Source organism: Truncatella angustata, assembly GCF_020726525.1.
Source record: "Truncatella angustata strain MPI-SDFR-AT-0073 chromosome Unknown BKA67scaffold_5, whole genome shotgun sequence".
Lineage (NCBI taxonomy): Eukaryota > Fungi > Ascomycota > Sordariomycetes > Amphisphaeriales > Sporocadaceae > Truncatella > Truncatella angustata.
This window is the reverse complement of record NW_025763385.1, coordinates 2372939-2397505: the sequence shown is the minus strand read 5'-3', so window position 1 is coordinate 2397505 and position 24567 is coordinate 2372939. Positions and strand designations below refer to the sequence as shown.

Here is a 24567-nt window from a genome sequence, read left to right as displayed (position 1 = left end):
GATCCGTTTAGTGGTCTCATCGTAATTAGCGGATAGCCATGCATATGGTGGCCCCGCATGGTGGCTCCGACAAAGTGGCCACAGACTCTGCACCCTTTTCAAAGACAATAGGCCGCTTGATCGTGTTCGGCATGTGTGTGCTGCCAAAGACATGAGCTATATCAGCGGTAGTTGTCGAAAATTTCGCCTAGACATGATCAAAGCTACCACGCATTACCATCATATGATGAAGTATAGGCTGAATGTCAACGTCAGCTTAAATAAGTTTCGGGATCATATCACAACAAGGACGAAAGAATGAAGTAAGATAGTGGAAATGACGAATTACCGGTCCAGCCATCATCATCCCCAGTAACAGAGAGTTTGAAATTATTCTCGTCAACATCGTCAAAATTGTCAATTTGTCCAGCGCACATGCGAAGACCCAAAAAGTCATTTTGGGTTGCCCCGCCAGAAGTTATCGTGAGCTGCCAAATTGCTGCGTTGGTTTTCATGGGATCCGTAGCGTAGAGTGTGCAAAGAGCGATACGGCGTATAACCAGAGTTAATGCAGAGAAATCTTCCGAGGACGACATGGTTTTAAGTGCTGGTTGGTTGTTCAATCGAAGAGAACTGTCCATGTAGAGTCCCTGTATATGAAGTTACAAGTATAATTTCCGCAACCCGAGATCACTAACAGTTCCTTCCTTCCTGATGAGTCACATTAATGTCTGGAAGAGTCGTGACCAATTGGTATCTGTTGTCCCCGGAATAAGGTTCAGGCTCAATCTATACTTTCCTTGCTAAGCCTAAAGCACTGTATAGGTGATGGCTGAGTCTCTAAGACCGTCGAGTATGAACCTGATTCTCCGCTCCCTTTCCCACGTCTTCGCTCATGAGAATTTCGTCACACAGGAAATATCAGTTGAGTTGGTTCAGTACTCTATCGCACTCGGTCCCAGGAACAACGACATTATCGCACCATCTCCACATAGAAGTTCATCAAATTGTTGTCGACTTGAAGCAGTCTTGAGAAGCGTCTCGATGCATATTGTAGAGCTCATTATGTCCCTCGACAATGGCTTGGTACGCATGGTGAGCTTGGTGCCAGATTTTGGGGAGGCGGTCGCAAGGTCAAAACCAAGTATGGGATCCGTACCGTAATGAAGAATGTTTGTTACCCGAAAGTGTGCCAGAGAACAAGGGATCAGAGACATTGACGACAGATGATACCAGTAATGCTCATTTGTTGCCGGCCTCTGACCGGCTTGCATAGCCACGAGGCTTACAGCAGCGGCGGAGAGAAGACGGGTGAGGATTATACCATGACCTCCAAACCGGATTACATGGTAGCCTTTCGGCCTTTGCAACTCTCTATCAAATGCGGCCTTGGCTTTCAAGTTGCCGATCGTAGAGATCATGCATGACCATATTTCTCTGACTAGACAAAGGGTTCCTTCATCTCAGAAACCAAGTATGCCATCGTAATGACTCTCCTCCCAAGCAACCAGGGATTGGGAAGCTTCAAGCAGCTCAGATACATGATCTTGCACCACTACAGCAGTAAATGAATCAAAACCGAGCTCATGATAGATTGACCAAGCCGTGGGGGATTCAACACATCGCTCCGTGTCAGTAATCAAAGAGAATGGGAATGCATTTCGAGCTAACTTGAATCAGTGAGAGTGTTCCGTATCGGCAGTAAACCTCGAGTTGCTGATCAACTTACCTAGGATAACAGGACTATTGCCGCAACATGGCATGTCTAATCGAAGTCCCGCTATGGAAGCGCATAGAATTATGTCACGTCGTTCGCCAGACCGGAGAACACATAGTGCCCGTATGTACAATTCTGAAGGCAGAGCTCTCCCACGTTAGTTCAGACCCGATCCAGCAAGACACTCTGGGAGTAAGGCCGCCCGATCCCGTTCCTCGATTGATGCAACGGACGAGATATGATCAAGATGAGAAGCAAGGCGTTTTGGAGGCTCTATGAAAGATGGTCCGGGCAACAAACATCATCGAACGCCTTCTCAACCCCCTGCAGGAACTGCTCCAGCTGATGTGCTAGGCCTCAAGCGGAGCATGGGTGCCATCGGAGCTTCTGCATTTTTGGCAATGAGATTACCAGAGTTAGACATTTTCACCAAGCATATTAAAAAAGCCATTTCCTGACAATATTCTCATGGAATTTCCCTATGTAAAATCAAACCCATGAATACCGAAGAACCGGTCATCGTCATCTGCGACGTTCTGTCTTAACGCCGACGCCAATGAGCCATGACGAAGCCCTAGGGTCTTCTTTAAAAAGGCAACCATCCAACACCCCGGATCAACCTTGACCGTTGTTTCCCATCTTTAGCTTACAACTTTTCCCCGCCGGCATTACATTCTGACATGAGCATCGTAAAGTAGGTCTCACACCATTTCTCGTCTAACCTGACGCTGAAGGCTTCAAAAAAACAAAGAGATATCGTATACCGTACATCATGTGCAAGAATCGTGAAAAAGACGATACAGCTGAAACTGTTTAACCGAAGAATACATCGTTGTTGCTGGTGTCGTTGTACATATCCACGGGGTTGAATGCCTCCTCAAACTTGCTGTCCGAACTCAGCATCAGCATGCCGGGGTCTCCGTGGGTGAACTGCAGAAGCAGGTCATCCTCGTCATCGATACCAGCTAGTGCTGGAAGACTCACGTTCTCACCTGCCGTGGTGATGAGCAGGCCGACTTGTGAGGCTCTCGAATCAACATCGAAGAAGCGATTAGACGCCGGTGGAGAAGACGACTGCGACAGCTCGGGAACCTCGTTGTAGTGGCTAGCGACACTCTTGGCCGGGGATGCCGGGTGTGATGGCAGCCCCTCCACGACGGGATCAGGATGAAGAGACATGTGTGAAAGTTGCGACACATACGAATGTATGCTCGCCGCAGATGGCGAGTGAGCACTGGCGTTAAGGCCCGCTCCAAGCGAGGGCATCGGCGCCGACGAGGACATCTCTTGCAAGCTGCTTGGTCTGATCGTGGAACCGCCCATAGACACGTCCATAATATCATCTAGCATATCGAAATCGTTTTCAGGGTTCTCAGGGGAGTTGGCAGCCGAGCTGTCGGAGTAGCCAGACTGAGACGAAGCAGAGGAGACGGACTTGTTCTTTCTGCGACTGCGCTCTGCCTTGTCTGTTCGTTCGTCCATATCGGGTCGGTGCTTTCTTGGGCGTCCTCTCTTGACCACCTTGCGTACCACGCCGTCGAAAGCTCCGATACACATACCCCGCTGTTTGTGTCGAGTCAGAGCGTCGTGGCGAGCGAAGCTGTTGCCGCATTCGCAAGGGTAGGGCTTGACACCCGTGTGGATCTTCGCGTGGCGCTTCAGGTCATGTTGTCGCACGAAACATTTGTGGCAGTTAGGGCATTTGTACTGCCTGTCGTTGAGATGTGTCTGAACGTGCGACTTGATATTCTCCTTCCGACCAAAACGCTTGTTGCAGTCATCAAAGACGCAAACCCACTTGTTGTCAATGGCTTCAGGTCCTTGGATATACTGGTGGATGTCATCGAGAGTGATGCCTGTTGTTGTCCTTGTCTGCTCGATATCCAGGCTAGCAATGCTGGCGGCGCTGGCGATGCTGGCCACCGATTCAGTCCTACGGTGGTGCGGCGAGGGGCGGCGAGAAGGCATCTCAGTAGACTGTGCCTCATTGGCTGAGGCCTCCTGTGCAACAGCAGGAAATCGGAAATCCTGTTTGAGGTCAAATGCACCGCTACCGAAATGAGATGCCATTGGTGAAGCGTGTTGTGAGAAACTGCTCGATGCGCTTAGAGGGTGTGCAGCCATCGGCAAGCCTTCGAACTGTGTGTTGATTGTCATACCAGCGTTGACCTGGGACATGTCCATGAAGGCGCCGTTTGTCATGGGCCCGTCATATACACTGGATCTGCGCGAGTTTGGCATGGAGGGTTGCACTTCTGCGGCTTGACGCATCTCATCGAAAGTGGTCCTTGCCCGGCTTGGTTGGTGGCGTCCGGGCTTCACGGTCTCCTCCATCGACTCATCATATCCTTCCATGAACCGTTGTGGCTGGCGGGTGTGCTTGATGGTTCTGCCATGGGGTGTTTCCATGGGGGTCATGGGGAAGTAGTCTGCTTGCGTCAGTGCTTGGTCTTGGGAAGACTCGGGCTTGCGAAAGACGTACCATTTGCATTCTGGTGTGGTGGTGTAAGTGGTCTTTGTGGGTCTTCGACGCGCAGGGTCTCAAACTTGACCACTCTGTCCATGATCCCATTACTTATCCTTCGAGAGTTGCGACCACTGTGCGAAATCTCTCCTTCCGACATCCAGGCCGGTGCGCCGCCTGGGCTTTCGCTGAAGGATATGAAGGTGGGCGTGGACATGGCGCTGCTGGGAAACAGTTCAAAGTCCTGAGACGCTGTTATACTATCGGAGTAGCTCTCGTGGTTCTTCTTCATCATTGTGCTCATTGAGCCGTTAAACATATCAAAGGACACGTTCATACCGTGGGGGCCTGGAAGCCCATCAAAAGCCTGTCCTTCAAAACCAGACAACTGAGGAGTTGAATGGGGCGAGATAAGGTAGTTCTCGTCACTTGCCAAGTTCGTGTAAGCTTGCTGAGAGCCCGGGCGTGCTATGCGTTGCTGCTGCGTTTCTCGCAGCACATGCTGTGTTGTGTTGATTCCTGTGTTAGTATGTTCACTTACCGTGTTGTGAAACTCCTGCCGAAAGGACGGTGATTGTATCTGTTGTCGTCGGGTATCTAGGCTCATGCCTCGTCGATGTAATACCCGTTGCCGTCCTTGGATGTGTTGTTGTTGTTGTTGGTGTTGTTGTTGCTGCTGCATCTGTTGGTGTGGGTGCAGGTTGTTGGGCAGGTTATTGCTGGCGGCGATCTTCATGGCCTCGAAGGCCGAGCCTGTTGGCGTCGAGTTTTGCCGTCTGTGGTGACGGCTTCGGCCCTGAAGACCGCTCTGGGGCGGATTGGACAGCATCGTGGGGGAGGGGAGTCCGGAATATGGTTGTCGTTGTCGATAGATTGTTGTTGTTGCCAGTATGGGCTATCAAATGGATCCGTAACTGCACGTACCCGTTAGCCATGGTTTTGCTCATGGCAAAGCAGTCGCATTGCGGACACGGTAGTACACACCTCACGCAGCGCAAGCCAGTCAGGCCGGGCAGATGGGTGACTTTGGGTCGTACTCAGCAGCAGCGAACTTGGCAGACGAGAACTAGAGAGGTTAGGTTATGCCTTGGTCAGGCACGTGTAAGTGGTCTTTGAGAGTGTGGTGTGTCTACTGTGTAGACTCGCTCTTGTGGAGGTGTGCGGGCTTCGTCCCTTTGGACTGTACTGTAGCGAATCTGTACTCTGCGACGATGAGCAGATGAAACTGGAAGACTTGTATTGCAGTTGGAATCTGGGGCTTTTGGAGTTGGATATCAAAAGCGGGTAGACGTCGCAGTGGTCAAGATGCATATGGCGCATTGTTGACTAGTCGCACGCTCGTTGCCATAGGCGACAAGTTAGACAAGTTAGACGTCCGTCGGCACTCATCCCAAAACGTGTTGGCGCCGGCTTGGCTTCAAGGAACCGCCCTCACAATGACCAGGAACGGGGCCCGTGGATCTGCATACACACGGATTCGTACAGTAGTGCAACTAACCTTTTGCTGCTGCTATCTTGGGCTTTGCCCGGGGAGTGCCCCGTTCGTTGTCCAGGCTCAATTCAGTGGAGGCAGAGGACGTCATCTTCGCGCTCTCTCTGTCTCTGGCCCTTGCAGATCAATCAAATCAGCATCACCCCAGCGATCGCATAAGTAGCTCCTCCAACTCCTCCCCATCTCTTCTAAGACTTGTCTCGCAAGATCGGTGGCCAGTTCATCTGCTCATGTTTACCTCACAATGCTTCGCGTGGTTCATTGACAGTCAACCTTGATCTGTCGCGGGTCCCTTGCTCAACCTGTCGGCCACTACACAAGTTCATGCTTTCCATGGTTCATACCGCACGTAGTTCGTTCGTCTTTCCCATCGCGAGCCGTTGAGCGTCAAGGATAAACAACCCACGCGTCCGAGCAACGCCGCCCGCCATGGCCCGTTCAACATTGTGTTTTTCGTTCCTGCGACCATCCCTTTTGGGTGCCGGATGTCCGCCCCTTCTTCTAGGGCGACATATAGAAGCCAGACCTTTCTGCACACCAAAACCCTACAGTTGAGTTGCGGGCGATGCCGACTCCATCATCTTGAAATCAATATATTCCTTTGGTGCTTCGCTGCCCGAGTCGTAAATCTCGAAGAAAAAGAAAACTGGCCGCCAGTAAGCCGTGTCGGCGAGTCTTGCAAGTCAATCTCTTGACGCTCAATTCCGCTCAAGCTACGCACACCATACTACCCTATAAATCCATAGCGCTTCCAGTCACGATGGGCGACCAACCTTACCGTAATTTAGAACTCGCAGAGTCGACTCACAGCTACGGCTCGGGATTAATGTGATTATCGCACGACCATTGTCTATTGCAGTATCCGAGAACTAATCTGCCAGTTGTTGCCTTGTCAGGTTGTGTAACAGCCTCCACCATGAGTGTTTCGCCGCCAAAAGCCCCGAACTGCTCAGTGAATCCACTAGCCAACTCTCATAATACGCGTCCCCTTCTCGTCTTTACCACGAAACCCAAATCCCCCCCAGAAACAATCCTGCTTGCCAGCAAAAAGGCACTTTTTCCTCGAGAAGGTTACTAAACTTTTCGTTTTTCTTCTTCTTTCTTTCTCTGAGGAGATACCATTACACGTTGCGAGATGCAAGAGAAAGCCCTGGGCATGAAAACATGAAAAACAGCCACCAGACTGACTGTATCGGGCCAACCTATGCTACTCAAAGCTGTCAAGCCCATGTGGGTGACGGGTACGATGGCTAGGCGACCCCGGACAATGCCTAATTCTTCACTTGTTATGGCAGATACCATCCTGAATTGATTCTGGCCCATCCCGGCTTTATGCTTTGCCCTACAAACACACTTGACAAACGTGCCACCTCCAGCCCTTCATGGAAGCGTCGACACATTTCGATAGAGCAATACTTAGGGGATCTAATTGGATGTTCATCGTGCTAGGTTGGTTGGCTTGGTATGATATACTGATGAGCATGCTCGCCTTTCGAATCCGGCTGGTGTTTCACGCGAAACGCGAAATGATCGGTAACTTATGTGATGGTGGTGAAGGCGCTGCGCCTTGGAATCAAGATGGTACGCTGTGCTCCAGTTTAATGTGGCCCTACCCCAGATGCAACTGCGCTGGAACTTTGCTTATCAGGCTTACAGTAGATCTTGCCTAGACTAAGTTGGCGATGATAGGGTGTCAGCACTATGATACACTATAGTCGTACTCACAGCATGCACGACTTACTCATACACTGGCATTAGCGGCCTACTGGGTTCATTTCTACATAGTCCTACGCAGTAACAAGAGCACGATTGCTTCGCAACCTTTTAGTGGCCTGATTCAAGCTTGAATAGTGGCCCGGCATTCTCGGAGTGAGTAGCCCACGCCGAATGCTATGTTACACGATGGTGCTCAAGCAGGAAGTCGAGCACGGTTCGACAACTGCTGGTACTGCGCTTTCACATATGCATTTTTTTTTTAAGTGCATCAGTAATCGTCATACATACGGTTGACATATTAGTGCCAATGTTAATGAGAGAGGTAGTTGATGGGCGGCCATATAAGAACAATAATCTCCCATGTATGAGTTCCTAGGACTTGGCAATTTTCTGTTTTCTAGCCTTCACCTGCCAACCTATATATCGATTTCGATTGAAGAAGAAACAAGATAAATCGCCATGTCTGAAGCAAGAAATCAAGGCGCGGGGGCCACGGAATGTCCTTTCAGACCTGGCAGCACCGCACAATCTTCACAGGCGACATCAGAAAGGCAACGAATCAAGGAAGATGAACTACTCCCTATTCCCCAGCCTCCAGTCCATTGGTTTGTTCGAAATATGCCCGAGATTGAACCTTCTTTCCCCGCGAGCTCGAATTGGCGACTCGCTTCCCTGTACGGTGACATTGTCAAACTTGATCTCGTTGGAGATACGGCCGTGATAATCTCTTCGTACGAGCTTGCCAACGAGGTCTATGACGAAGCGCGCTTTGAAAAGACGGTATCGGGAGGCCTCAAGGAATTGCGCGCTGTCATCGGCGATGGCCTCTTCTCGGCCTATCCTCACGAGAAGGTATGCCACTGCAGCCACGTTGCTTCCATGGAGTTCCCTGGTGCTGAGGATTACACAGGCCTGGTATAAAGCGCATCGTATCTTGATGCCAGTTTTCGGTCCGCTGTCCATCCGCAAGATGTTCCCCCAGATGCAAGACATGATTTCTCAAATGGTATTGCGATGGGACAGACTCGGCGCAGGAAACGAAATAACATGCGCTGACGACTTCACAATATGTATCCCAGTTTCGCCTGTCCCCAACAGACACTGACAACTGAGCACAGACTGGCTTTTGATACGATCGCCTATTGTGCATTTTCGTACCGCTTCAATAGCTTTTATCGAGATGTCACACATCCGTTCGCTGAGCAGATGGCCGCCACCTTGATCGAGGCAGGAAAGCGGGCAAGCCGGACGAACATCGAGAACACCCTGAGGGTGTTCTCGGCGGCCGAGACCCAGAAGAAGGTGGAGAGCATGTGGAAGCTGTGCGACGAGCTCGTCGCCGAGCGCAAGCAAAACCCGAGACCGGACGTTCATGATGTCCTCAACGCCATGCTGAATACTGCAGATCCGGAAACAGGCGAGAAGATGTCGGACGAGAACATTCGCTTCAATATGTTGACCTTCCTGGTATGATTTCTTGAACCGTCCTGCAGTCCTCCCTCACTTTGATGCTAAAATGTCTCGCGCTGGGCAGATTGCCGGCCACGAAACTACGAGTGGTACACTTTCGTTCCTGTTCTACAACTTTCTTCAAAATCCAGATACGCTTCACAAGGCGCAAGCGGAAGTTGATCGGGTTGTTGGTGATAAGATCCTAGAGCCCAGTCGTACGTATAGAAGATCACACATTCTTTTCCTTGCTCTTTGGGCTTTGGGAGAGTAGTTGTCGAAAAAACTGTCTACTCCCCCCCCCATCCCTCCCTTTTTTTTTTCCCCCGTTCATTCTTTTTTCTTTTTGTTTGGTGTCACACAAGTGGTTGTGAACGATAAAATGTTATGGAGAAGGGACCCTCTTTCTTATGGAAGAATCAACTAATTGTGATGTTGGTGATGTGCAGATCTTCCTCAGCTCAAGTACTGCAAAGCCTGCATCCAGGAGACACTGCGAGTCCTGGGTCCGATCACACAGAACGCGCTTCACGCCAAAGAAGACACGGTAATCGGCGGCAAGTACAAGGTCAGCAAGGACTGGACTCTGCGCGTCAACCTTCGAGGGGTCCATCATGACACCAGGGTCTGGGGCCCCGACGCGGACGAGTTCAAGCCCGAGCGTATGCTGGACGGGGGGTTCGAGAGGATCCCGCCGAACGCCTGGAAGCCGTTCGGCAATGGCGCGCGCGCATGTATCGGCCGTTCCCTGGCGGAGCAAGAAATGATGATGGCGGTCGCGATGGTTCTGCAGAGATTCCAGGTCGAGATGGCAGACCCCAGCTATAATTTACGTGAGCCGCGTCTCCCTGTATGAAATATGTTTTGCAGTGCTGACATGACTGCACAGACTTGAAAAGCACCTTGACAGTGAAGCCAGACGACTTCAAGATCAAGGTCAATCGTCGTCCCGGAAAGGATGCTTACGTGGGCATTCCGGGCTCTATACCTGCCTCGGCACGAGAAGGTGTCCGTGAGAAACCGGCAAAGTCCAGTGGCCAAGTAGATGGTGCAGCACCCGGGAATCAATTGCTGATACTTTATGGATCCAATGCCGGCACCTGCAAATTCCTTGCTGAGGACTTGCAGACAATGGCCAAAGCACAGGGCATGAATGCACAGATCAAGACCCAGGACGAGGCAACTGAGCATCTCCCGAAGAAGACGCCTGTTGTGATAATCACGCCATCTTATGAGGGCAAACCCGCCGACAATGCTCGGAAATTCGTGGCGTGGATCCAAACTCTCGGATCTGGTGCACTTGACAACGTCCAATTTGGGGTCTTTGGCGTGGGAAATAGCGAGTGGGCCAACACTTTCCACAAGATCCCTAAGCTGATCAGTGACACCTTGCCCAAGCTGGGTGCCAAGTCCATCATCAAGTCTGGGTTCGCCGATGTCAAAGAGGACATAGTGGGCCCTTGGGAGGATTGGCGAGACGAGTTCCTGTCTTCAGTCGGCGATGAGAAACAACCGATCGAGGCCCCTGAGCTTTCAGTCCAGTTCGGCAAGCCAACCATGGCCAATAAGCTGGCCGGAGACGACGTGCTTGAAGCGCTGGTCAAGAAGAATATCGAGATCTCTAAAGCCGGTATTGGTGCTGCCAAGAGACATATAGAGCTCGAGTTGCCCAGAGGGGTATCCTACGAACCTGGAGGTAAGCTTTCCCCATCCATGGTGCATCACAGTATCTTGACTAAATCGTCGCCAGACTACCTCGTGGTTCTGCCTACAAACCCACCTGAACTTATAAAGCGTGTCGCACGCAGATTCAACCTCAATATCGACGACACCCTGACCATTGGTGGTACTAGCAAAGATTTTCTGGTGAGTCATCCAACATTTGCGTTTTTTTGAGAATCATGTTCTTCCTCATAGTTCTGCACTCGCTCTTTGAGAGTGGATACTTGTTTTTGTGATGTTCTGCACACCTGTTGCCCGCGGCTGATATCTTCCCAAGGTCGGCGGAGGCACCATCAATGTGGTGGACCTCTTGTCCTCCCGCGTCGAGCTGAGCACTCCCGCTTCCAAACGTCAAGTACAGACGCTATCGGGAACCGCCAAGGATGAAGAGCGAAAGAGACTCGCAGAGATGGCTTCCTCGGACGAAGCGTTCAACGACCAGGTACTGGGCCAGCGGCGGTCCGTCCTAGACCTGCTGGAAGACTTCCCCAGCTCCGTGCTCTCATTTGCCCAGTACCTCGACATGCTGAAACCGCTGGCGCCACGCCAATACTCCATTTCCTCCTCGCCGCTGGCGTCGGAGCTGAAGCAGCAGCACCAAGAAACAAAGCCCGGCAGCGACGACGCCCTCGACTACCACCCCACCATCGCGTCCATCACCTACGACGTGTACTCGGCGCCGGCGCGCAGCGGCCACGACCGGCTCTTCCAGGGCATATCGTCGACGTACCTGGCGTCGCACGGGCCGGGGAGCAAGGTGCGGTGCTACGTGCGGCGGTCCAACTCGGGCTTCCACCTGCCGGCGGACCTGACGCTAACCCCGGTCATCATGGTCTGCGCGGGCACGGGCCTGGCGCCGTTCCGCGGCTTCGTGCAGGAGCGCGCCTGCGTAGTCGATGCGTCGTCGAGACGCCTCCCGCCCGCCCTGCTGTATTTCGGCTGCCGCGACGCCGCCAAGGACTTCTTGTACCGCGACGAGTTCGCGGCGTGGGAGCGTCTGGGCGCTGTGAGCATGCGGCCCGCGTTCTCCCGCGCGGGAGAGGGGACCGGCGGGTGGAAGTATGTCCACGACCGCATGTGGGACGAAAGGGAGGAATTGAGGAGGTTGTTCAAAGACCAGGGCGCCAAGTTGTATGTTTGCGGATCCGCATCGAAACTTGCCAAGAGCGTGGCGGATGTCACTATGCGTATCTGGTTGGAGGTAAATCCGGGGAAGAGCGAGGCCGATGCGAGGGAGTGGCTTGACAGTATCAGGGAGGCGAGGTATGTTAGTGATGTCTTTGGCTAATTTGATTCGCTTCTTCCGTGGATGGTTGGTTATGACGACAAAATTGTGCTGGCTGCTGGTTTTCTTTTATAGCTACATCATCCTCGTACAATCACGATCGTTATCAGTTTGGCCAAGCCCAATATCTGTAGTTGGCGGTGGTTTAGGTGCCGTCCCACGACTATATGCTGTGAGATATCATGTCCAAAGCTAGAGATGAACGATTATCAAGGTATCGCGCAGCCTCTAAGTCCCAATTCTATGTTGGCATCCCATTGATATTCCAGCCTAGACTATTTTTTTTGCTAGGAATTCTGAGATGATAGTTAGAAGGGACGCATCGTAGATGGAGTGCCCTCACGTTTACAAAGATCAAAGTTCTCCAACATTCGCGTTTTGCAGGTGAATTTCACCCCAGCCAACGGCTGTAAGGCTCTTATGTGTCTTCAAAAACTTGCTTCATGCGGCGCCTCAGTCCTCGGAGTTGTTCGGGCTCGTTCAATGTCAGCCTGAGATGGGGTGCCGTGGATAGCTACTCGAGATACTTGTGCAGCAGAAAGATCGACCTTGCCTTTCCTCACCTGCCCTTGAACACGGGCTTCCTCTTCTCCTTGAACGCCTCAAGCGCCTCATCGCGATCCTCCGTCTTCACGACGCGCTCGTACATGGAGTTCTCCATATCCTCCCGCGCCCAGTTGACGGCCTGCAGGGCCGAACGCACCGCGACCGGACCCCCCTCGCAGATCTCGAACGCCAGCCTCACGGCCTCGGACAAGACGGACTTCCTCGCCCTCGCCGCGAGGTTCAGATCACCATCCTTCTGTTCGCCCTTCTCGGGCACGGCGTCCCGCTCATCCTCGGGCAGGATCTCGACCAGCCGGTCTGCGATGCCGAGGAAGTACGCCTCGGGCGCGGAGACGCGGCGGCCGGTGAGAATCAGATCCCGAGCCCGCGGGAGGCCGATGAGGGCTGGGAGGCGATAGGTGCCGCCAGCGCCAGGTATTATGCCGAGACGTGTCTCGGGGAGGCCGACGGTCGCTGTGGAGGCAAGGACGCGGAAGTGTGTCGAGAGGGCAAGCTCGAGACCGCCGCCGAGGGCGAGGGAGGAGATGGCGGAGATTGTCGGGATGGGTAGATTCGAGAGCGACCTGAAGGTGCCGCGGAGATCTGCAAGGAATTGTGTAGTCCTATTAGGCGGATTGGCGTGTTAGCCATGCTTATTGTTTTGTTGAAGGGTTCTATCTAATAGAAACAAGTGTATCCCGAGGCGTTGCTTACTCTTCTTGTGTGAATCCTCTCCTCTCCTTCAAGTCCGCACCGGCACAGAAGCTCGCATCCACGGCGCTTGCCAGGACGAGAGCTCTTGTCGGGCCAGCCTCTGTAGATGATGCTGTCGACAGTTCAGTGCCCGACATGCTGTATTGCGACTGGACGTTGTCGATCTCTGCTCTCAGGGACGCCAGGAGCGCCTTGGAGATGGCATTGCGCGCCGCTGGGCGGTTGAGCTCTAGGACCCTGATGTGCCCGGAGTTGGGTGCTGGGACATTCACGACGTTGATGATGGGGCCGGCGTCACTGGAATAGCTACGGATACATCGGATAGAGACACGAGAGCCCGTCCTCAGGCTCAATCGGGCGGGCATTTTCGTGGATGAGTGTCAAGGGGGTAAACCGAAAAAAGATGAAGTGTCTTTCATGCAATTAGGGACAGTCGACGGTCACTGAAGTCCACTGAAGTTCAGTGACATGAAAGATGATCGCGACGTTTAAGATCGGCTATCGCCGGCGAGTTGTTTGTACCGAGGCTGGTGGGACACGACGCACCTCAGACTCGGACTCAAGGCCGTGAGTCTGCATCGTATTGTATTACATTGCCAGTGAAGTGTAGCATAATGATGTGTCAAGAGAGAAAAGATGGCCTGAGTCTTCACAATCACTTCAAGTCTTGTTCGTTGTAGCCGCTGAACCGGCACAAGTTTGGGGCGCGCACTTGTCCTGCAATGATACGACAACTGATTGTATCCGGCGGCACTAAATTGAAGACCTCTTGCAGCCAAGGCCAAACGTCTGCAACTATACATTGGCACCATTGCACCAATGAGAGTAATTGAATTTGCGTCTGAGATTGTATGTATCTGCTGTTGAATTCCGTTTTGCTTCTCTCAAGAACTGGCATGCCTTCGCTATGGGCCGTCTTAGGAACCGACCAATTATAGCGGTGCCATATCGACAAATGACGTACATGGTTCCCAGCACGATTGTGCGTGCTCCATACTTTGAGTCTTTGAGACTTTGAGCCTTTGCAGCCCTTGCTATCATCCAACGTCAGCCCAAGCACTTTGAAGGAAACACCTCAAGCTCGAACCGACGCAGCCTTGGGTCCTATATCCGATTTCAACACCGATTGTTTCAAACAGCAGAACTATGGCCGATCAAGATGGACCTAACGCCTCGTCTTTGCCGCCAGAGGCGATAGCGTTCGCAGGCAGAATGTACGACGCGGCTCGGTCAGGCCAGAATGAAGTTTTTGAGCAGGCATTGCCAGCTGGATTACCCCCCAATATGACGAACGAGAAAGGCGATACTCTTGTAAGCATAAGCCTCTAGTCTATCGAAGAGCATGGTTGGTTGCTGACGAGGTCGTAAGCTCATGCTGGCCGCATATCATGGTCATGCCGACTTGGTCAAGCTTTTAATACAACACGGGGCGGATCCGAATCGCGCAAACGACCGGGGCCAAAGTCCTTTGGCTGGTGCTGTGTTCAAGCAAGAGCCGGATGTCATTAATGTATGTAACAGGGGGGTTTTTTATGCTACCTTGCCTGGCCTTGGAGACGATACTGAACAACTTCGCAGGTATTGCTTGAAGGCGGCGCTGACCCAGACCATGGCGCTCCTACGGCACTAGAATGTATAGCAATGTTCAAACAGGAGGATCAATGGAAGGAAAAGTTCGAGTCTGCGCCTGGCAGAGGGAAAGCGGTTCCAGCAAACCCGAAGTCACCGGCACGCGCGACGACTACCAATACCACCTGACCGGCACCCACTACGCCAACAACTGCGAACTCGCCGCGGTAGCCTACGACGTCGACCTGAACGCCTTTGCCTCGTAAGATCCCGGCCTCAGCAACGTATTGGATCCGGCGTGCGCATTTATTAAGGGCGTCCGCTACTACGGCTCGTAGTACCTTGAACAAGCAAAGCAAGATGTCGCCATAGCTATAACGAGTGCAAGTGACGACCCGTCAAACACATCCCCGACGCCGCCGGGACCCATTATGTCAGGCTCACCCGTAGACTGTAACAAGTAGGCCATCGTTAGGGGTCCCCTATAACAAGTACCGGTCCCACGACCTCAAAAGTAACACCGTTCGGCCTAACTATCACTGGATCGCCCGCCAACTACAACAAATGGGCCTTCGTCACAGACGGCCTTTCTTGCACAGACCTGGCCGCCTAAGCGGGCATTTCCCTCTAGCAATTCCTGGCTGTTAGTTCCGACTGTATGACTTATTACTAGCTGGATGAGGCGTACTGTGTTGGTGTTAGTGGTTAGTAGGGTGCGATAAATGCTGCTGGCTGGTGACAGGTCCGAGTTTCTTGATAGTTTGACCGGTATATATGGACTAGGATCGATTGAAGAAAAAAGAATGTTTTCTTTTGTGCTTGTTGGTAGCTGTGAGCGCGATTGTTGGCCCTTCGTTGAAAAAAGTGAGTTTGTCCTCCCTACCTGCCCTGTTGATTCTGTTATCTCATCAGATAAAGATCGTCGGATCCTGCTCCCTCTCCCCCACAAACTCAAACGCTTCCCAGCCCATGTTCTCCCCGTCCCCGCCCACAAGATCCTCAAATGCCCTAATGATTTCGTCCCCCGGCCTCCAGTCCTCACCGACCTGCCACGTCACTTTTCCTTTCCCATCTCCTCTAGGCGCATCGTATCTCACCCCCCATCGGAACATGACGGTCTCATTCTCAGCCGAAGGAGGCGCGTCGTCACTCCCTTCATACTCTTGAGCCCGCTCCTCGGAGGGTCGCCACGTAAGCCACGTGAACAGTTCGGCGTCTTGAAGGGAGGGCATCTTTTGTCGTTGGATAGACGAGGCAAACGCCAAGAGCAAGGGGTTGATGCGCTCCACGATGGGGAGCGTGCGGAACATGTCAGGCTGGCGGTCGACGCACATGTCGTCGTCGCCCGTGTATTCGTCCTCCTCGCGGGACCACAAGGCGTGTGTCTCGTCGGCGTCTTCCTGGCCGGGCGGGTAGTGCTCCTCTCTCGTGATAGCGAAACCTGTAGCGTGGGGATCTTCGCCTCTCGGGCCGGAAAAGTACCAGCTGCCGTCGGGCGCGCACGGGTGGAATTCTACTTGGAGGTGCCGCATGTGTGGCCATGATAAGGAATGACCTGTTGCACCATCACCACCGGAATGGAAAAGATCGGGGGTGATGAGCGCGCGGATGTCTAGTTCCTCCAGGCGACTCCCCAGGCCCCGTAGCCCGAGAGACACAGGGTCCATGTCTTCAAACTCAGAGGTCAACGACGACGACGCACCGACGAGGTCAGGCATCTGCGCCGCTTGGTCCGTGTCGTCCCCCCAAGGGTTGGGCTTCCAGAACCAGAGACGGACCTTGGTGAGGGAGGATGGCAACAAGGGCATGACATGGCGCAAACCCCGCCCGAACTCGACGCGGGCGTCGCGCCAAGGACCTTCCCAGACGCGGGCAAATCTGCGCAGCGCCTGGGACGAGAACGCGATAGGAAGGCGCTCCCATAGCCAGGGGCAGTCGAGCTCGCGAAGGTGAGGGAGGCGGGTGGCGAGTTCGAGAGGCGCGCGCGGGGAGACGGGCCGCATGTGGGCCAAGTTCATTCCCGGCTCGGAGGCGTAATCCGGGTCGGGGAAGACGCGCAGCTGGGTGGCGCGGTTGAGGAGAGGTAGGCTGTCCGGGTCCTGGACGGTGAGGCGGCGGGTGTGGAAGGTGCGGTGCAAGCAGTCTGGGTAGATGTCGAAGGACTGGTTGACGATGCGGATGGCGGGCCGAAGGCCTTCGTCTTGGCGGATGAGGTCCAGCTCGTCGGAGGACTTTTTGTCTGACATGTCCTCGAGGTCGTGCAGTGCGTTGAAAAAGGCGTGCACTTGGGCTGAAAAGTGGGCGTTGACGGCCTCAAACTCGGCGGGCGGCTCCCTGCACGCGAGGGGCGCGCCAGGCGGGTTGAGAAGCAGGGGCATTTCCGCGTCGAGATTACACTCGCGCAGGCCCACGTAGAGACGCGGCATGCGCGCGTTGTAGGCGCGGACATTTTCGAGGAGGGAATCGAGGATGGCGTCTTGGGAGGGCGGCGTGGCTAGGATGTGTTGGGACGCCATCTTTGAAGATGATCGGATTACCGCCGCGATGGCTGACAGGTGTTGTGTGATAGAGGATTAAGTTAGGCTGTGATCTAAAGAAAAGAAAGAGCTCCAGGTAAGATCAGGCTTACGCCATCTGGAAGTGGTTCAAGTAGGGCTCCGGCCCGTGTTCTTGCCCAATCGCTGCCAAGAATCCAAGCATCATTGGAATTCGCAGTGGTCGATATATCCCGGTTGGAAATGGTCGGATGATCCTTCTTCAGCACCCAGAAACGTTTGGAGGAAGTACTTCAAGCTCTCTAGCTGCTATGTCCGTAGTAGTAAGAGTCGTCCCGGAATCTCCACTGATTGCGCGGAGGCATCGACCCACCAGATCCCTTATTTGCAACTGTACAGTCTTTCAACCTGCTGTCCGTCGCAGACGACGCATTCGTGGCCGTCCTAGAGTCCATTTAACCCCGGATCAGAATCCGGAGAGCGGGAATCGACGTCGCGATGCAAAGGGCCCGCTTATACGAAAAGCCTTGACGTGAACGGTGTCATCGTCGCGATGCTCAACGCTGGCTCCAGCCGCCCAAGTATTAAATGAATGGCGAGAGGACATGGGTCAATGAACTTCATGTCATCTAAGACGGTTCACCCACACAAGAATAACAATCCCGACGTATCTGAGCGGCTCTAGACGCCCGCAGCGGTAGGCGCAGGCATTGCAACTCGTCCGAAAATGCCGTGTGGAACATCGTTGATAAGTCGCCCATTTGGTGACACGTTCGAGACGTTATCTTTGAGATGGTCCCGTCCCCACTGCCCATTGTCGAGCGCATCCCGCGAGTCTATTCTTGATCCGTGACGGCCAAGGTGGCTTCGGTTGGTGATGTCTGCTCAATCCGTGCTTCACCGTCCCACGCAAATGGTGGCTCATTCATGGAAGGGGTTCTCCGAGTGGCTGGCTCTATTTACGAAACCGATCCTTGACGACGACGAAGGAGGATGAAATTGGCGTCTTGTGGAGGCTGGTGCATTGCAGTGCTGGCTTTACAGCTGCAACTGCTGGGGTCCAGATTCGCGATTATATCCTTCATCTCGGCCGAATGAGCGCGGGCGCTTCTGATGAGCAAGAAACTCATCGAAGTCCTAGACGAAGCATAAACTCCTTTAAATCCGCCAGCCTCGTCGCTGATTCATCGGGTCCCCACTGCTCCACACTGCCGCAGAGTCAGATGGTTAGTAGACAAAGGCGGATGGGATACTAACAAGCTATCCCAGTCCTCCAGCGGGCGCTTATAGCAAGTTTTCGTGCCAGTCTTTACATTCTTGTGAACTGTGTTATTATTCACAATGGAAGACTTGATTTCTACGTCAATCAGGAAGTAATTTCTCCTACATGGTACACTTTTAGGCTTCGTTTTCCTATATTGGTGGCGATAATTCGTATCGGGAAGGGGGGGTTTCAAGGTTGCAAGGAGAGGGTATTAGGAGACAAGGCTAAGCGAGTCTTATTTATACTGGTCGTACCCCTGATCGTTTCTATAAGCGGTAACACCCTGGCATTACGAGCATATGGGAGAAGACTACGCCCCTAATTATTGGTTATACGTTTCCAGCCTATGCCCTTTCAAAGCGAACACACGATTCCAGACGGCGCTCATCACGTTATTGAGCACCTTATGCAGCTAATTGATACGTTGCCTTGGTGCGAATGATCTATTGTCGCGCCGGGAAGGCATCTTATTAGCCATGCAAACTCGTCTGGAGGTTGCTGGCCGACAGCCCCTATCCATCAGATGAACACTTGTTCATCCACACCTCGCTGTCTCATGCTCTTCCTTCTCGATGACCTTGAGCACTGCTTCCTGATACGCCAGCAAGCTCTACCCACTGCTACAGCTGTCGCACACGGGCATCGCCAACGATGATTACAAAAATATCGATACAAGGCAGCCCCCAATGAACACACGTGAAGATAAACGGGAGCCAGGTTGTACAAGCGCCTGGAAGTCCTTGGAGAACGCAGCTCTGGTGGCGCGGGCCGATTATTTCGAACCCAGATGATCGTGGCTCTCTTCTAGTTGTTCCATGCGAGTTTGCTGTCTCGGACTTCCATGATCATCGAATTAATTCAGATGCCTGCGTGGGCAGCTTAAGTCACCGTGAGGCATTTTTGCCACTGGCTGGAGTGCGACGTAGAGGGATATGAAAGGAAGAGGGCATGATAATGCAAGCAATAGCGGCGAGCTTTGAGGAACTATTTATGAAGAACAGTTGACCTCACGATCGAGTAGGCCAGTAGTTGTGGCCTCTGGCTGAGGAACAAAGCCAGGCCCTATATCAGGCTTTTGATTGGAGGAGCGGACGAGCTGGTGGGTCGGATTAGGCGAAAAAAAAATTCTGAGGTCCCAACTGCAATACACGAATTTCAGCACGAGTTCACAGGCTGCAAAACTACAAGAGGATTACTGGCGCCATAATCGACCTCGAAGGGACCTTGAAGCGACAGCATTGAGCATAGTTTGTTCTGATACTCAAGGTGCATTGGCTGCCTCCCGAAACAATGCCGCTCGGCAATCGGCATGCTACCTACCACTCATCGCGCGAACATCGTCCCGCAATGGTGTCGGTATTGCATTCATCGTGAATCCGTCTGATGCTTCAACCAAATGTGTACCTGTTTCTTGGCACCGCGACGTGTCACTTCACTTGCTCCGCAGAGAAGGCGGTGCCGAGCACAGAGTGGGGTTCTGTGCACAGTTGGTGCCGGTTTATAAAGTGGTTCGGCGGGCTATACCCGTTGACCTGCATAAAACCAAGGACCCTTCCTGCATCTATGCGCCCATCTCATCATGTCTGTATAACCTTTGTTGACCGTACTCCTTGCCGATCAGCCGTTCAACGCCATTCGATACCAATCAATCTTCCAAAAACACAAATCAAATATCAATAGCGTCCAGCTGGTCTGTCGTTAACGCCGTGTGCTTAGAAAGGGCCTGAACGGGCTCGAACCTCACCGCCAGAAGCCAAAATGGGTCCACGCTCTGGACGGACCCACGTAATAGGCACTGGTCTCGTCTCGTAATTACACACGGATCAATAAGCGACCTTTTCGTCTCCTATGCGGGGGCGAGATTGACATCGTGGACGCAACAAGCTCCCCTGGAAAGTGACGCACTGAGTAGCATGTTGGCGGATCTCGAGCAGCATGTGAGGAGGGGGAATGATGCCATACTGTGCAAAGTTGGTTGAAACTTGCGCCATAGGATCGAGTGCGAGGTCAACTCACGCCTGTGGCTTTTGGTTCCACATTAAATCAACACCCGTTAGAACTTGGGCCCCAATGAAGCCTCCTTTGTACGCCGGCGATCAGCTCGGCGGGGCTGCACGTAGCTGTTGCGCTTCCTGTTTGTGAATGGGAGGCCCTCTCCGCTCCGTGGGGTATTGCTATCCTGCAGATCAGCCAACGCATGAAGACGACTTTGGATCGGCTGTGGCTGAGGGGGTCTCTCAGGCGGAGTATGTCTTCAAGCCTCGCTTTGTAACTGAATCGACACCATGCATTAGGACCGAACACCAGACCACGTGGGCCTCCGGTGAACCGCTTGCTCCTCGTGTGTATAAAAGGCGGCCCTTGCTACCCTCCAAGCCAAGTTGCCCTTAAGCTTAACCCGTACTACTTCTTTATCACAATCTTAACTGCACCTCACTTCATATCAAACACAATGGCCGGCAACTTCTTCCAGACCGCTCAAGAGATCCGTGTCGATGACGGACACTTCCTCCGCGGCCGCCTCCAGAGGGTCGACGGCGAGTGGGTCGATGCCGAGATCAACCTGAACGACCACCTCGGAAACAACAACGGTATGTGTACCCTCACTTCAACGTTCCGTGATACTCCTTCGACTAACGTGTCTGGTAAAGGCCACTTTGCATGGGACAGTGCTGGTTTCGCCAACTCGGCCGAGGACATCCGCCTCTCCATCGAGGGTGATGGCCCGGTCGCTGTCCTCCGTGCCCGCCTCCGCAACGAGAACGGCGAGTGGCAGGATTCAGATATCAACCTGAGCGAGCGCCTGGGCAACAACAACGGTGGTTTCTACTGGTGTAAGTGAACCTCTGAGGCACTCGTAATTGAGGTTTATCGAAAGCTAATGAACGTCGTCTAGCATAAATACATTTACGTTAGACCGGAACTAAACACTACCCTCAAAGGATAGATTGGTGGACTGGGCAACGCTTTCATGTATTTTCATGCTCGATCAAACGAGCATGTAGTTCTCAGGCCTAGTGCAGGATAAATGAGAAATGACAATAATTAACGCCGATATCAGCATCACGCATTGCCTGTGAATAGATGCTGCTAATGATGGAGCATGTAAGACTTACTTGCCAACATTGGATACTAATTCGTGCTTTCTATCGGGGCTTTTATCCCATGGAAACGATGAATGCTATCGATTCAAAGCTTGATGAACAAGAGTTCAAAGCGGCTTTAATCGTCCCGCAGACTGATGGGGGCCAGCTCACGCATGGACGGAAGTATGCTTCGGCCAAGGATTACGCCAACTCTCCGTGGTATGCGAAAAAGGTGGCGTTTCTTATGATGAGCCACGCGACAGGCGCTACGGCAGATCAGGGGAAAATCGTGCAACGACGTCCATCGCTGGTTCGCTGACAGTTGAGTTGAAACGGACAATGCGGCCGACACTGACGAACGCCGACTGAGAGTGATAAGGCATCAGTATAGTTACCCCGGCGAGATTGTTTTTATCACTCCTTAGACTGCCAGGACGTGTCGGTACTCGGGGTCCCGTCTCGGTACAAATACGATACTCTGAATAGGAGTCTTCTGTATCCCGATATCCGGGAGGCTATCTGAAATGACCATACAATGATTGCATTGGTACTGGCTGATGCGAAATGGTCGCGCTTTTTATGTGCCCAGTCCATATCGTGCCGAAAAGCTCCCATTCATTCACCATTTCGTACTCATCGCCCTGTCACCATATTCATCAAAAGCCATTGGAGATCATCATTCACATCAGACCAACCAGGTATTTCACCAAACAACCCACCGCCTCATTAGTTCATTACCATTAAAGACGAACAGCGACCATTTCGGAGCAGAATTCGTGCCATACGGACTGCTCAGACCTTGCCATGAAAAGGCGGGTCCGACAATTGCGCGTGGACAATGTCAATCCATGTAGACAGAGCCTCCGCATGTCAATTCCAGCACACAAAGGCCCCAGACTCATCGGAGCGATGGCAGTGCATCTTGAATAAACCTGAACACTCTCGCATAATGCTATCAAGTCTGTTCACAGTTGGACTAGCACGTTTTAGACTTCGTTTGTTTTGGAGAATTCTTGCATCGATGGCTTGATTGAACCCGCCTTTAAATGCAAGATCATTGACCTGAGAAGAGCCGCATTACCTGTAACAATTCTTGCCACCGCGCATCCTTCTGAATCTCAAGCTGCCCTTCTGAGGTCATAACCTTGAGATCATCTGCCTGAGATGTACCATACTCGTAGCCCTCTTCGTTGTGCACAAATGCTCTCAAATCACGAATCCAATCATTCATGAGCTGTTTCTCCTGGGCATTTGGGTTGTGCATAATTGAATAACTAATAGGCTCATGTCAGTAGTTGCTCGAATGCACCATGGCTATATCCCAAAACGAAAAAAATTTGTTGGGCATAGACAAGAAGTCTCGATACATAAAAGCAGTAAATGTGGTTAATAAACGTGACTTACTTCCATATCGGCCTGTCCATAGCATGACTAACACCAAACGAGACGGGAGCAACTTTGTCTGTAATGAAGGAGAGTCGATAGGCGATCAAGTATCGCCACACATTGTTGATATCGACTTCATTTTCTAGCAAGTTACTTACTAGATAGCGTGACGGAGCTCTCACTTGACCATCGGCAATGATCTGGCCAAACAAGCGCTGCCAGTCTTGTTTGCTTTCCGAAGCAGGCGATCCATAATAACCTATGAGACGTGTAGTCGTCGAAGGTGGATAGTAATTGGAGATTTGGAGCTGAAGGGACTCCACGCTCGCATCTGGGCCGTTCGTGACCGCATAGAGGGTATCCTCATCTCGGACCTCACCAATGAAAAGTCTCAAGTTGCGTCTTTTGAATTCCCGAGCAAATGAACCATCACGGTAGTACTCAAATATACCATCACGGACAAACAGATTGTCCGTGACAGGACGGAATGTATGGTGTTTGAGTTCCATGACCGCAGAGCAGAGGTCCTTTGCACTAATACTTCTTAAAAAGTTCAACTTCTTAACCCCATTCAGCGATGCTGGCACATTGAAGAATTCGCAAAGCTCGTCAAATTGTGGCTCACACTCCTCAATCGTCTTTGGTTGAGTCGGAATGGCGTTAGATATCATGAGCAGACGTCGGAAATGGTCGACCGGTTTTTCGGCTCGGAAGTCATGTAAGGTCTGAGCAAGCACCGAGTAGGCACCTGCACTGCGACCGGACAACACAATGTTCTCTGGGTCGCCACCAAAAGCCTCAACGTTCTGATGTACCCAATCCATAGCGAGGCGCTGATCCCATAGCCCGTAGTTGCCACACGCTTCACCATTGGACTCTTCAAGAAGAGCACTACCGGCCAAGAAGCCGAAAGCGTTGAGTCTGTAGCCGACCGCAATGAAAACGGCTTGGAGTTTGCCTGTTGAGAGGAGCTCTGTGGGATTCATGCTTTCTTCCTGGCTAGGATCACCCACTTGAAACCATCCCCCATGGAACCAGACCATCACGGGCCATTTCTGGCGAGGATGATCAAGTTTAGGCACGGGAGTCCATATGTTCAATCGTAGGCAGTCTTCATCGTAAGTGTGCTTTGGTATATGTTCGCTGACAGTTTTCGAATAATTGGCCTGAGGACAAACAGGGCCAAATTTGGTTGCGTCGAAAGGAATACCGCCTGATGTTGAGTAGCTGTAACTTTCGGGTAAAGGTTGGGGTTTCCGCCATCTCAGTGGACCGACTGGCGGCTGAGCGTATGGAACCCCAGCAAACCTACGAGATTTAGAGTCGTATTGTAGACCTTTGATGCTGCCGCTAGCAGTCTCAAGGTCTACTTGACACTCGGTTGTGGTATAAGAGATCGAATTTCCCATGTTCAAGGCGGATTATGGACTTGTGTCGAAAAGAGCGCACGACACATCATTGTGAGAAAAAAAATATCCATCATATTCTTTGTCACTTAGGAGAGGGCATCCCCTTGTCTCAACACTGCTCATACTGTAGTGTCGACGTAGTGAGTGGTCCGCTGGATGCAGTTGGGGGCCAACAAAGTTGCCGGATTCGCTCATGCTGATTGGCTCAATTAATCGACGACGCGTTTCCATGATGAACAACGAACATGACTAACGTCAAGCTAGCCTCCATCTA

At 52.3% G+C, this 24567-nt stretch overlaps 7 protein-coding genes across 7 annotated transcripts; 3 read left to right on the top strand and 4 right to left on the bottom strand.

The window, feature by feature from the left end:
- Positions 1-2149: 2149 nt before the first annotated feature.
- BKA67DRAFT_312017 (uncharacterized protein) lies at positions 2150-5327 on the bottom strand. The gene is made up of 3 exons (XM_046096153.1): positions 5145-5327; positions 4179-5074; positions 2150-4125 (listed from the first exon to the last, which is right to left on the bottom strand). The coding sequence occupies exons 2-3, from the start codon at positions 4987-4989 to the stop codon at positions 2510-2512; spliced, it is 2427 nt and encodes an 808-aa protein (XP_045957510.1). The 5' UTR covers positions 4990-5074; positions 5145-5327; the 3' UTR covers positions 2150-2509.
- A 2500-nt stretch (positions 5328-7827) lies between these two features.
- Positions 7828-11827, top strand: BKA67DRAFT_519311 (cytochrome P450; the record flags this gene model as incomplete). Its single annotated transcript, XM_046098088.1, has 8 exons — positions 7828-8220; positions 8279-8446; positions 8482-8835; positions 8903-9035; positions 9267-9650; positions 9707-10513; positions 10568-10683; positions 10817-11827. The coding sequence occupies 8 exons, from the start codon at positions 7828-7830 to the stop codon at positions 11825-11827; spliced, it is 3366 nt and encodes a 1121-aa protein (XP_045957509.1).
- A 556-nt stretch (positions 11828-12383) lies between these two features.
- Positions 12384-13449, bottom strand: BKA67DRAFT_518821 (putative methylglutaconyl-CoA hydratase precursor; the record flags this gene model as incomplete). Its single annotated transcript, XM_046098041.1, has 2 exons — positions 12384-12993; positions 13085-13449. 2 exons carry the CDS (start codon positions 13447-13449, stop codon positions 12384-12386), a joined length of 975 nt encoding a protein of 324 aa, XP_045957508.1.
- Positions 13450-14106: 657 nt separating this feature from the next.
- BKA67DRAFT_311926 (ankyrin repeat-containing domain protein) lies at positions 14107-15137 on the top strand. Its single transcript, XM_046096151.1, has 3 exons — positions 14107-14395; positions 14454-14594; positions 14663-15137. Exons 1-3 carry the CDS (start codon positions 14231-14233, stop codon positions 14840-14842), a joined length of 486 nt encoding a protein of 161 aa, XP_045957507.1. The 5' UTR covers positions 14107-14230; the 3' UTR covers positions 14843-15137.
- Positions 15138-17284, bottom strand: BKA67DRAFT_312006 (uncharacterized protein). Its single transcript, XM_046096152.1, has one exon. The coding sequence runs from the start codon at positions 17167-17169 to the stop codon at positions 15562-15564; it is 1608 nt and encodes a 535-aa protein (XP_045957506.1). The 5' UTR covers positions 17170-17284; the 3' UTR covers positions 15138-15561.
- A 3580-nt stretch (positions 17285-20864) lies between these two features.
- Positions 20865-21313, top strand: BKA67DRAFT_536915 (cyanovirin-N family protein; the record flags this gene model as incomplete). Its single annotated transcript, XM_046100231.1, has 2 exons — positions 20865-21246; positions 21309-21313. The coding sequence occupies 2 exons, from the start codon at positions 20865-20867 to the stop codon at positions 21311-21313; spliced, it is 387 nt and encodes a 128-aa protein (XP_045957505.1).
- Positions 21314-22552: 1239 nt separating this feature from the next.
- On the bottom strand, positions 22553-24423 carry BKA67DRAFT_625210 (Alpha/Beta hydrolase protein; the record flags this gene model as incomplete). Its single annotated transcript, XM_046105530.1, has 2 exons — positions 22903-24423; positions 22553-22772 (listed from the first exon to the last, which is right to left on the bottom strand). Exons 1-2 carry the CDS (start codon positions 24291-24293, stop codon positions 22553-22555), a joined length of 1611 nt encoding a protein of 536 aa, XP_045957504.1. The 5' UTR covers positions 24294-24423.
- Between the last annotated feature and the right edge of the window lie 144 nt (positions 24424-24567).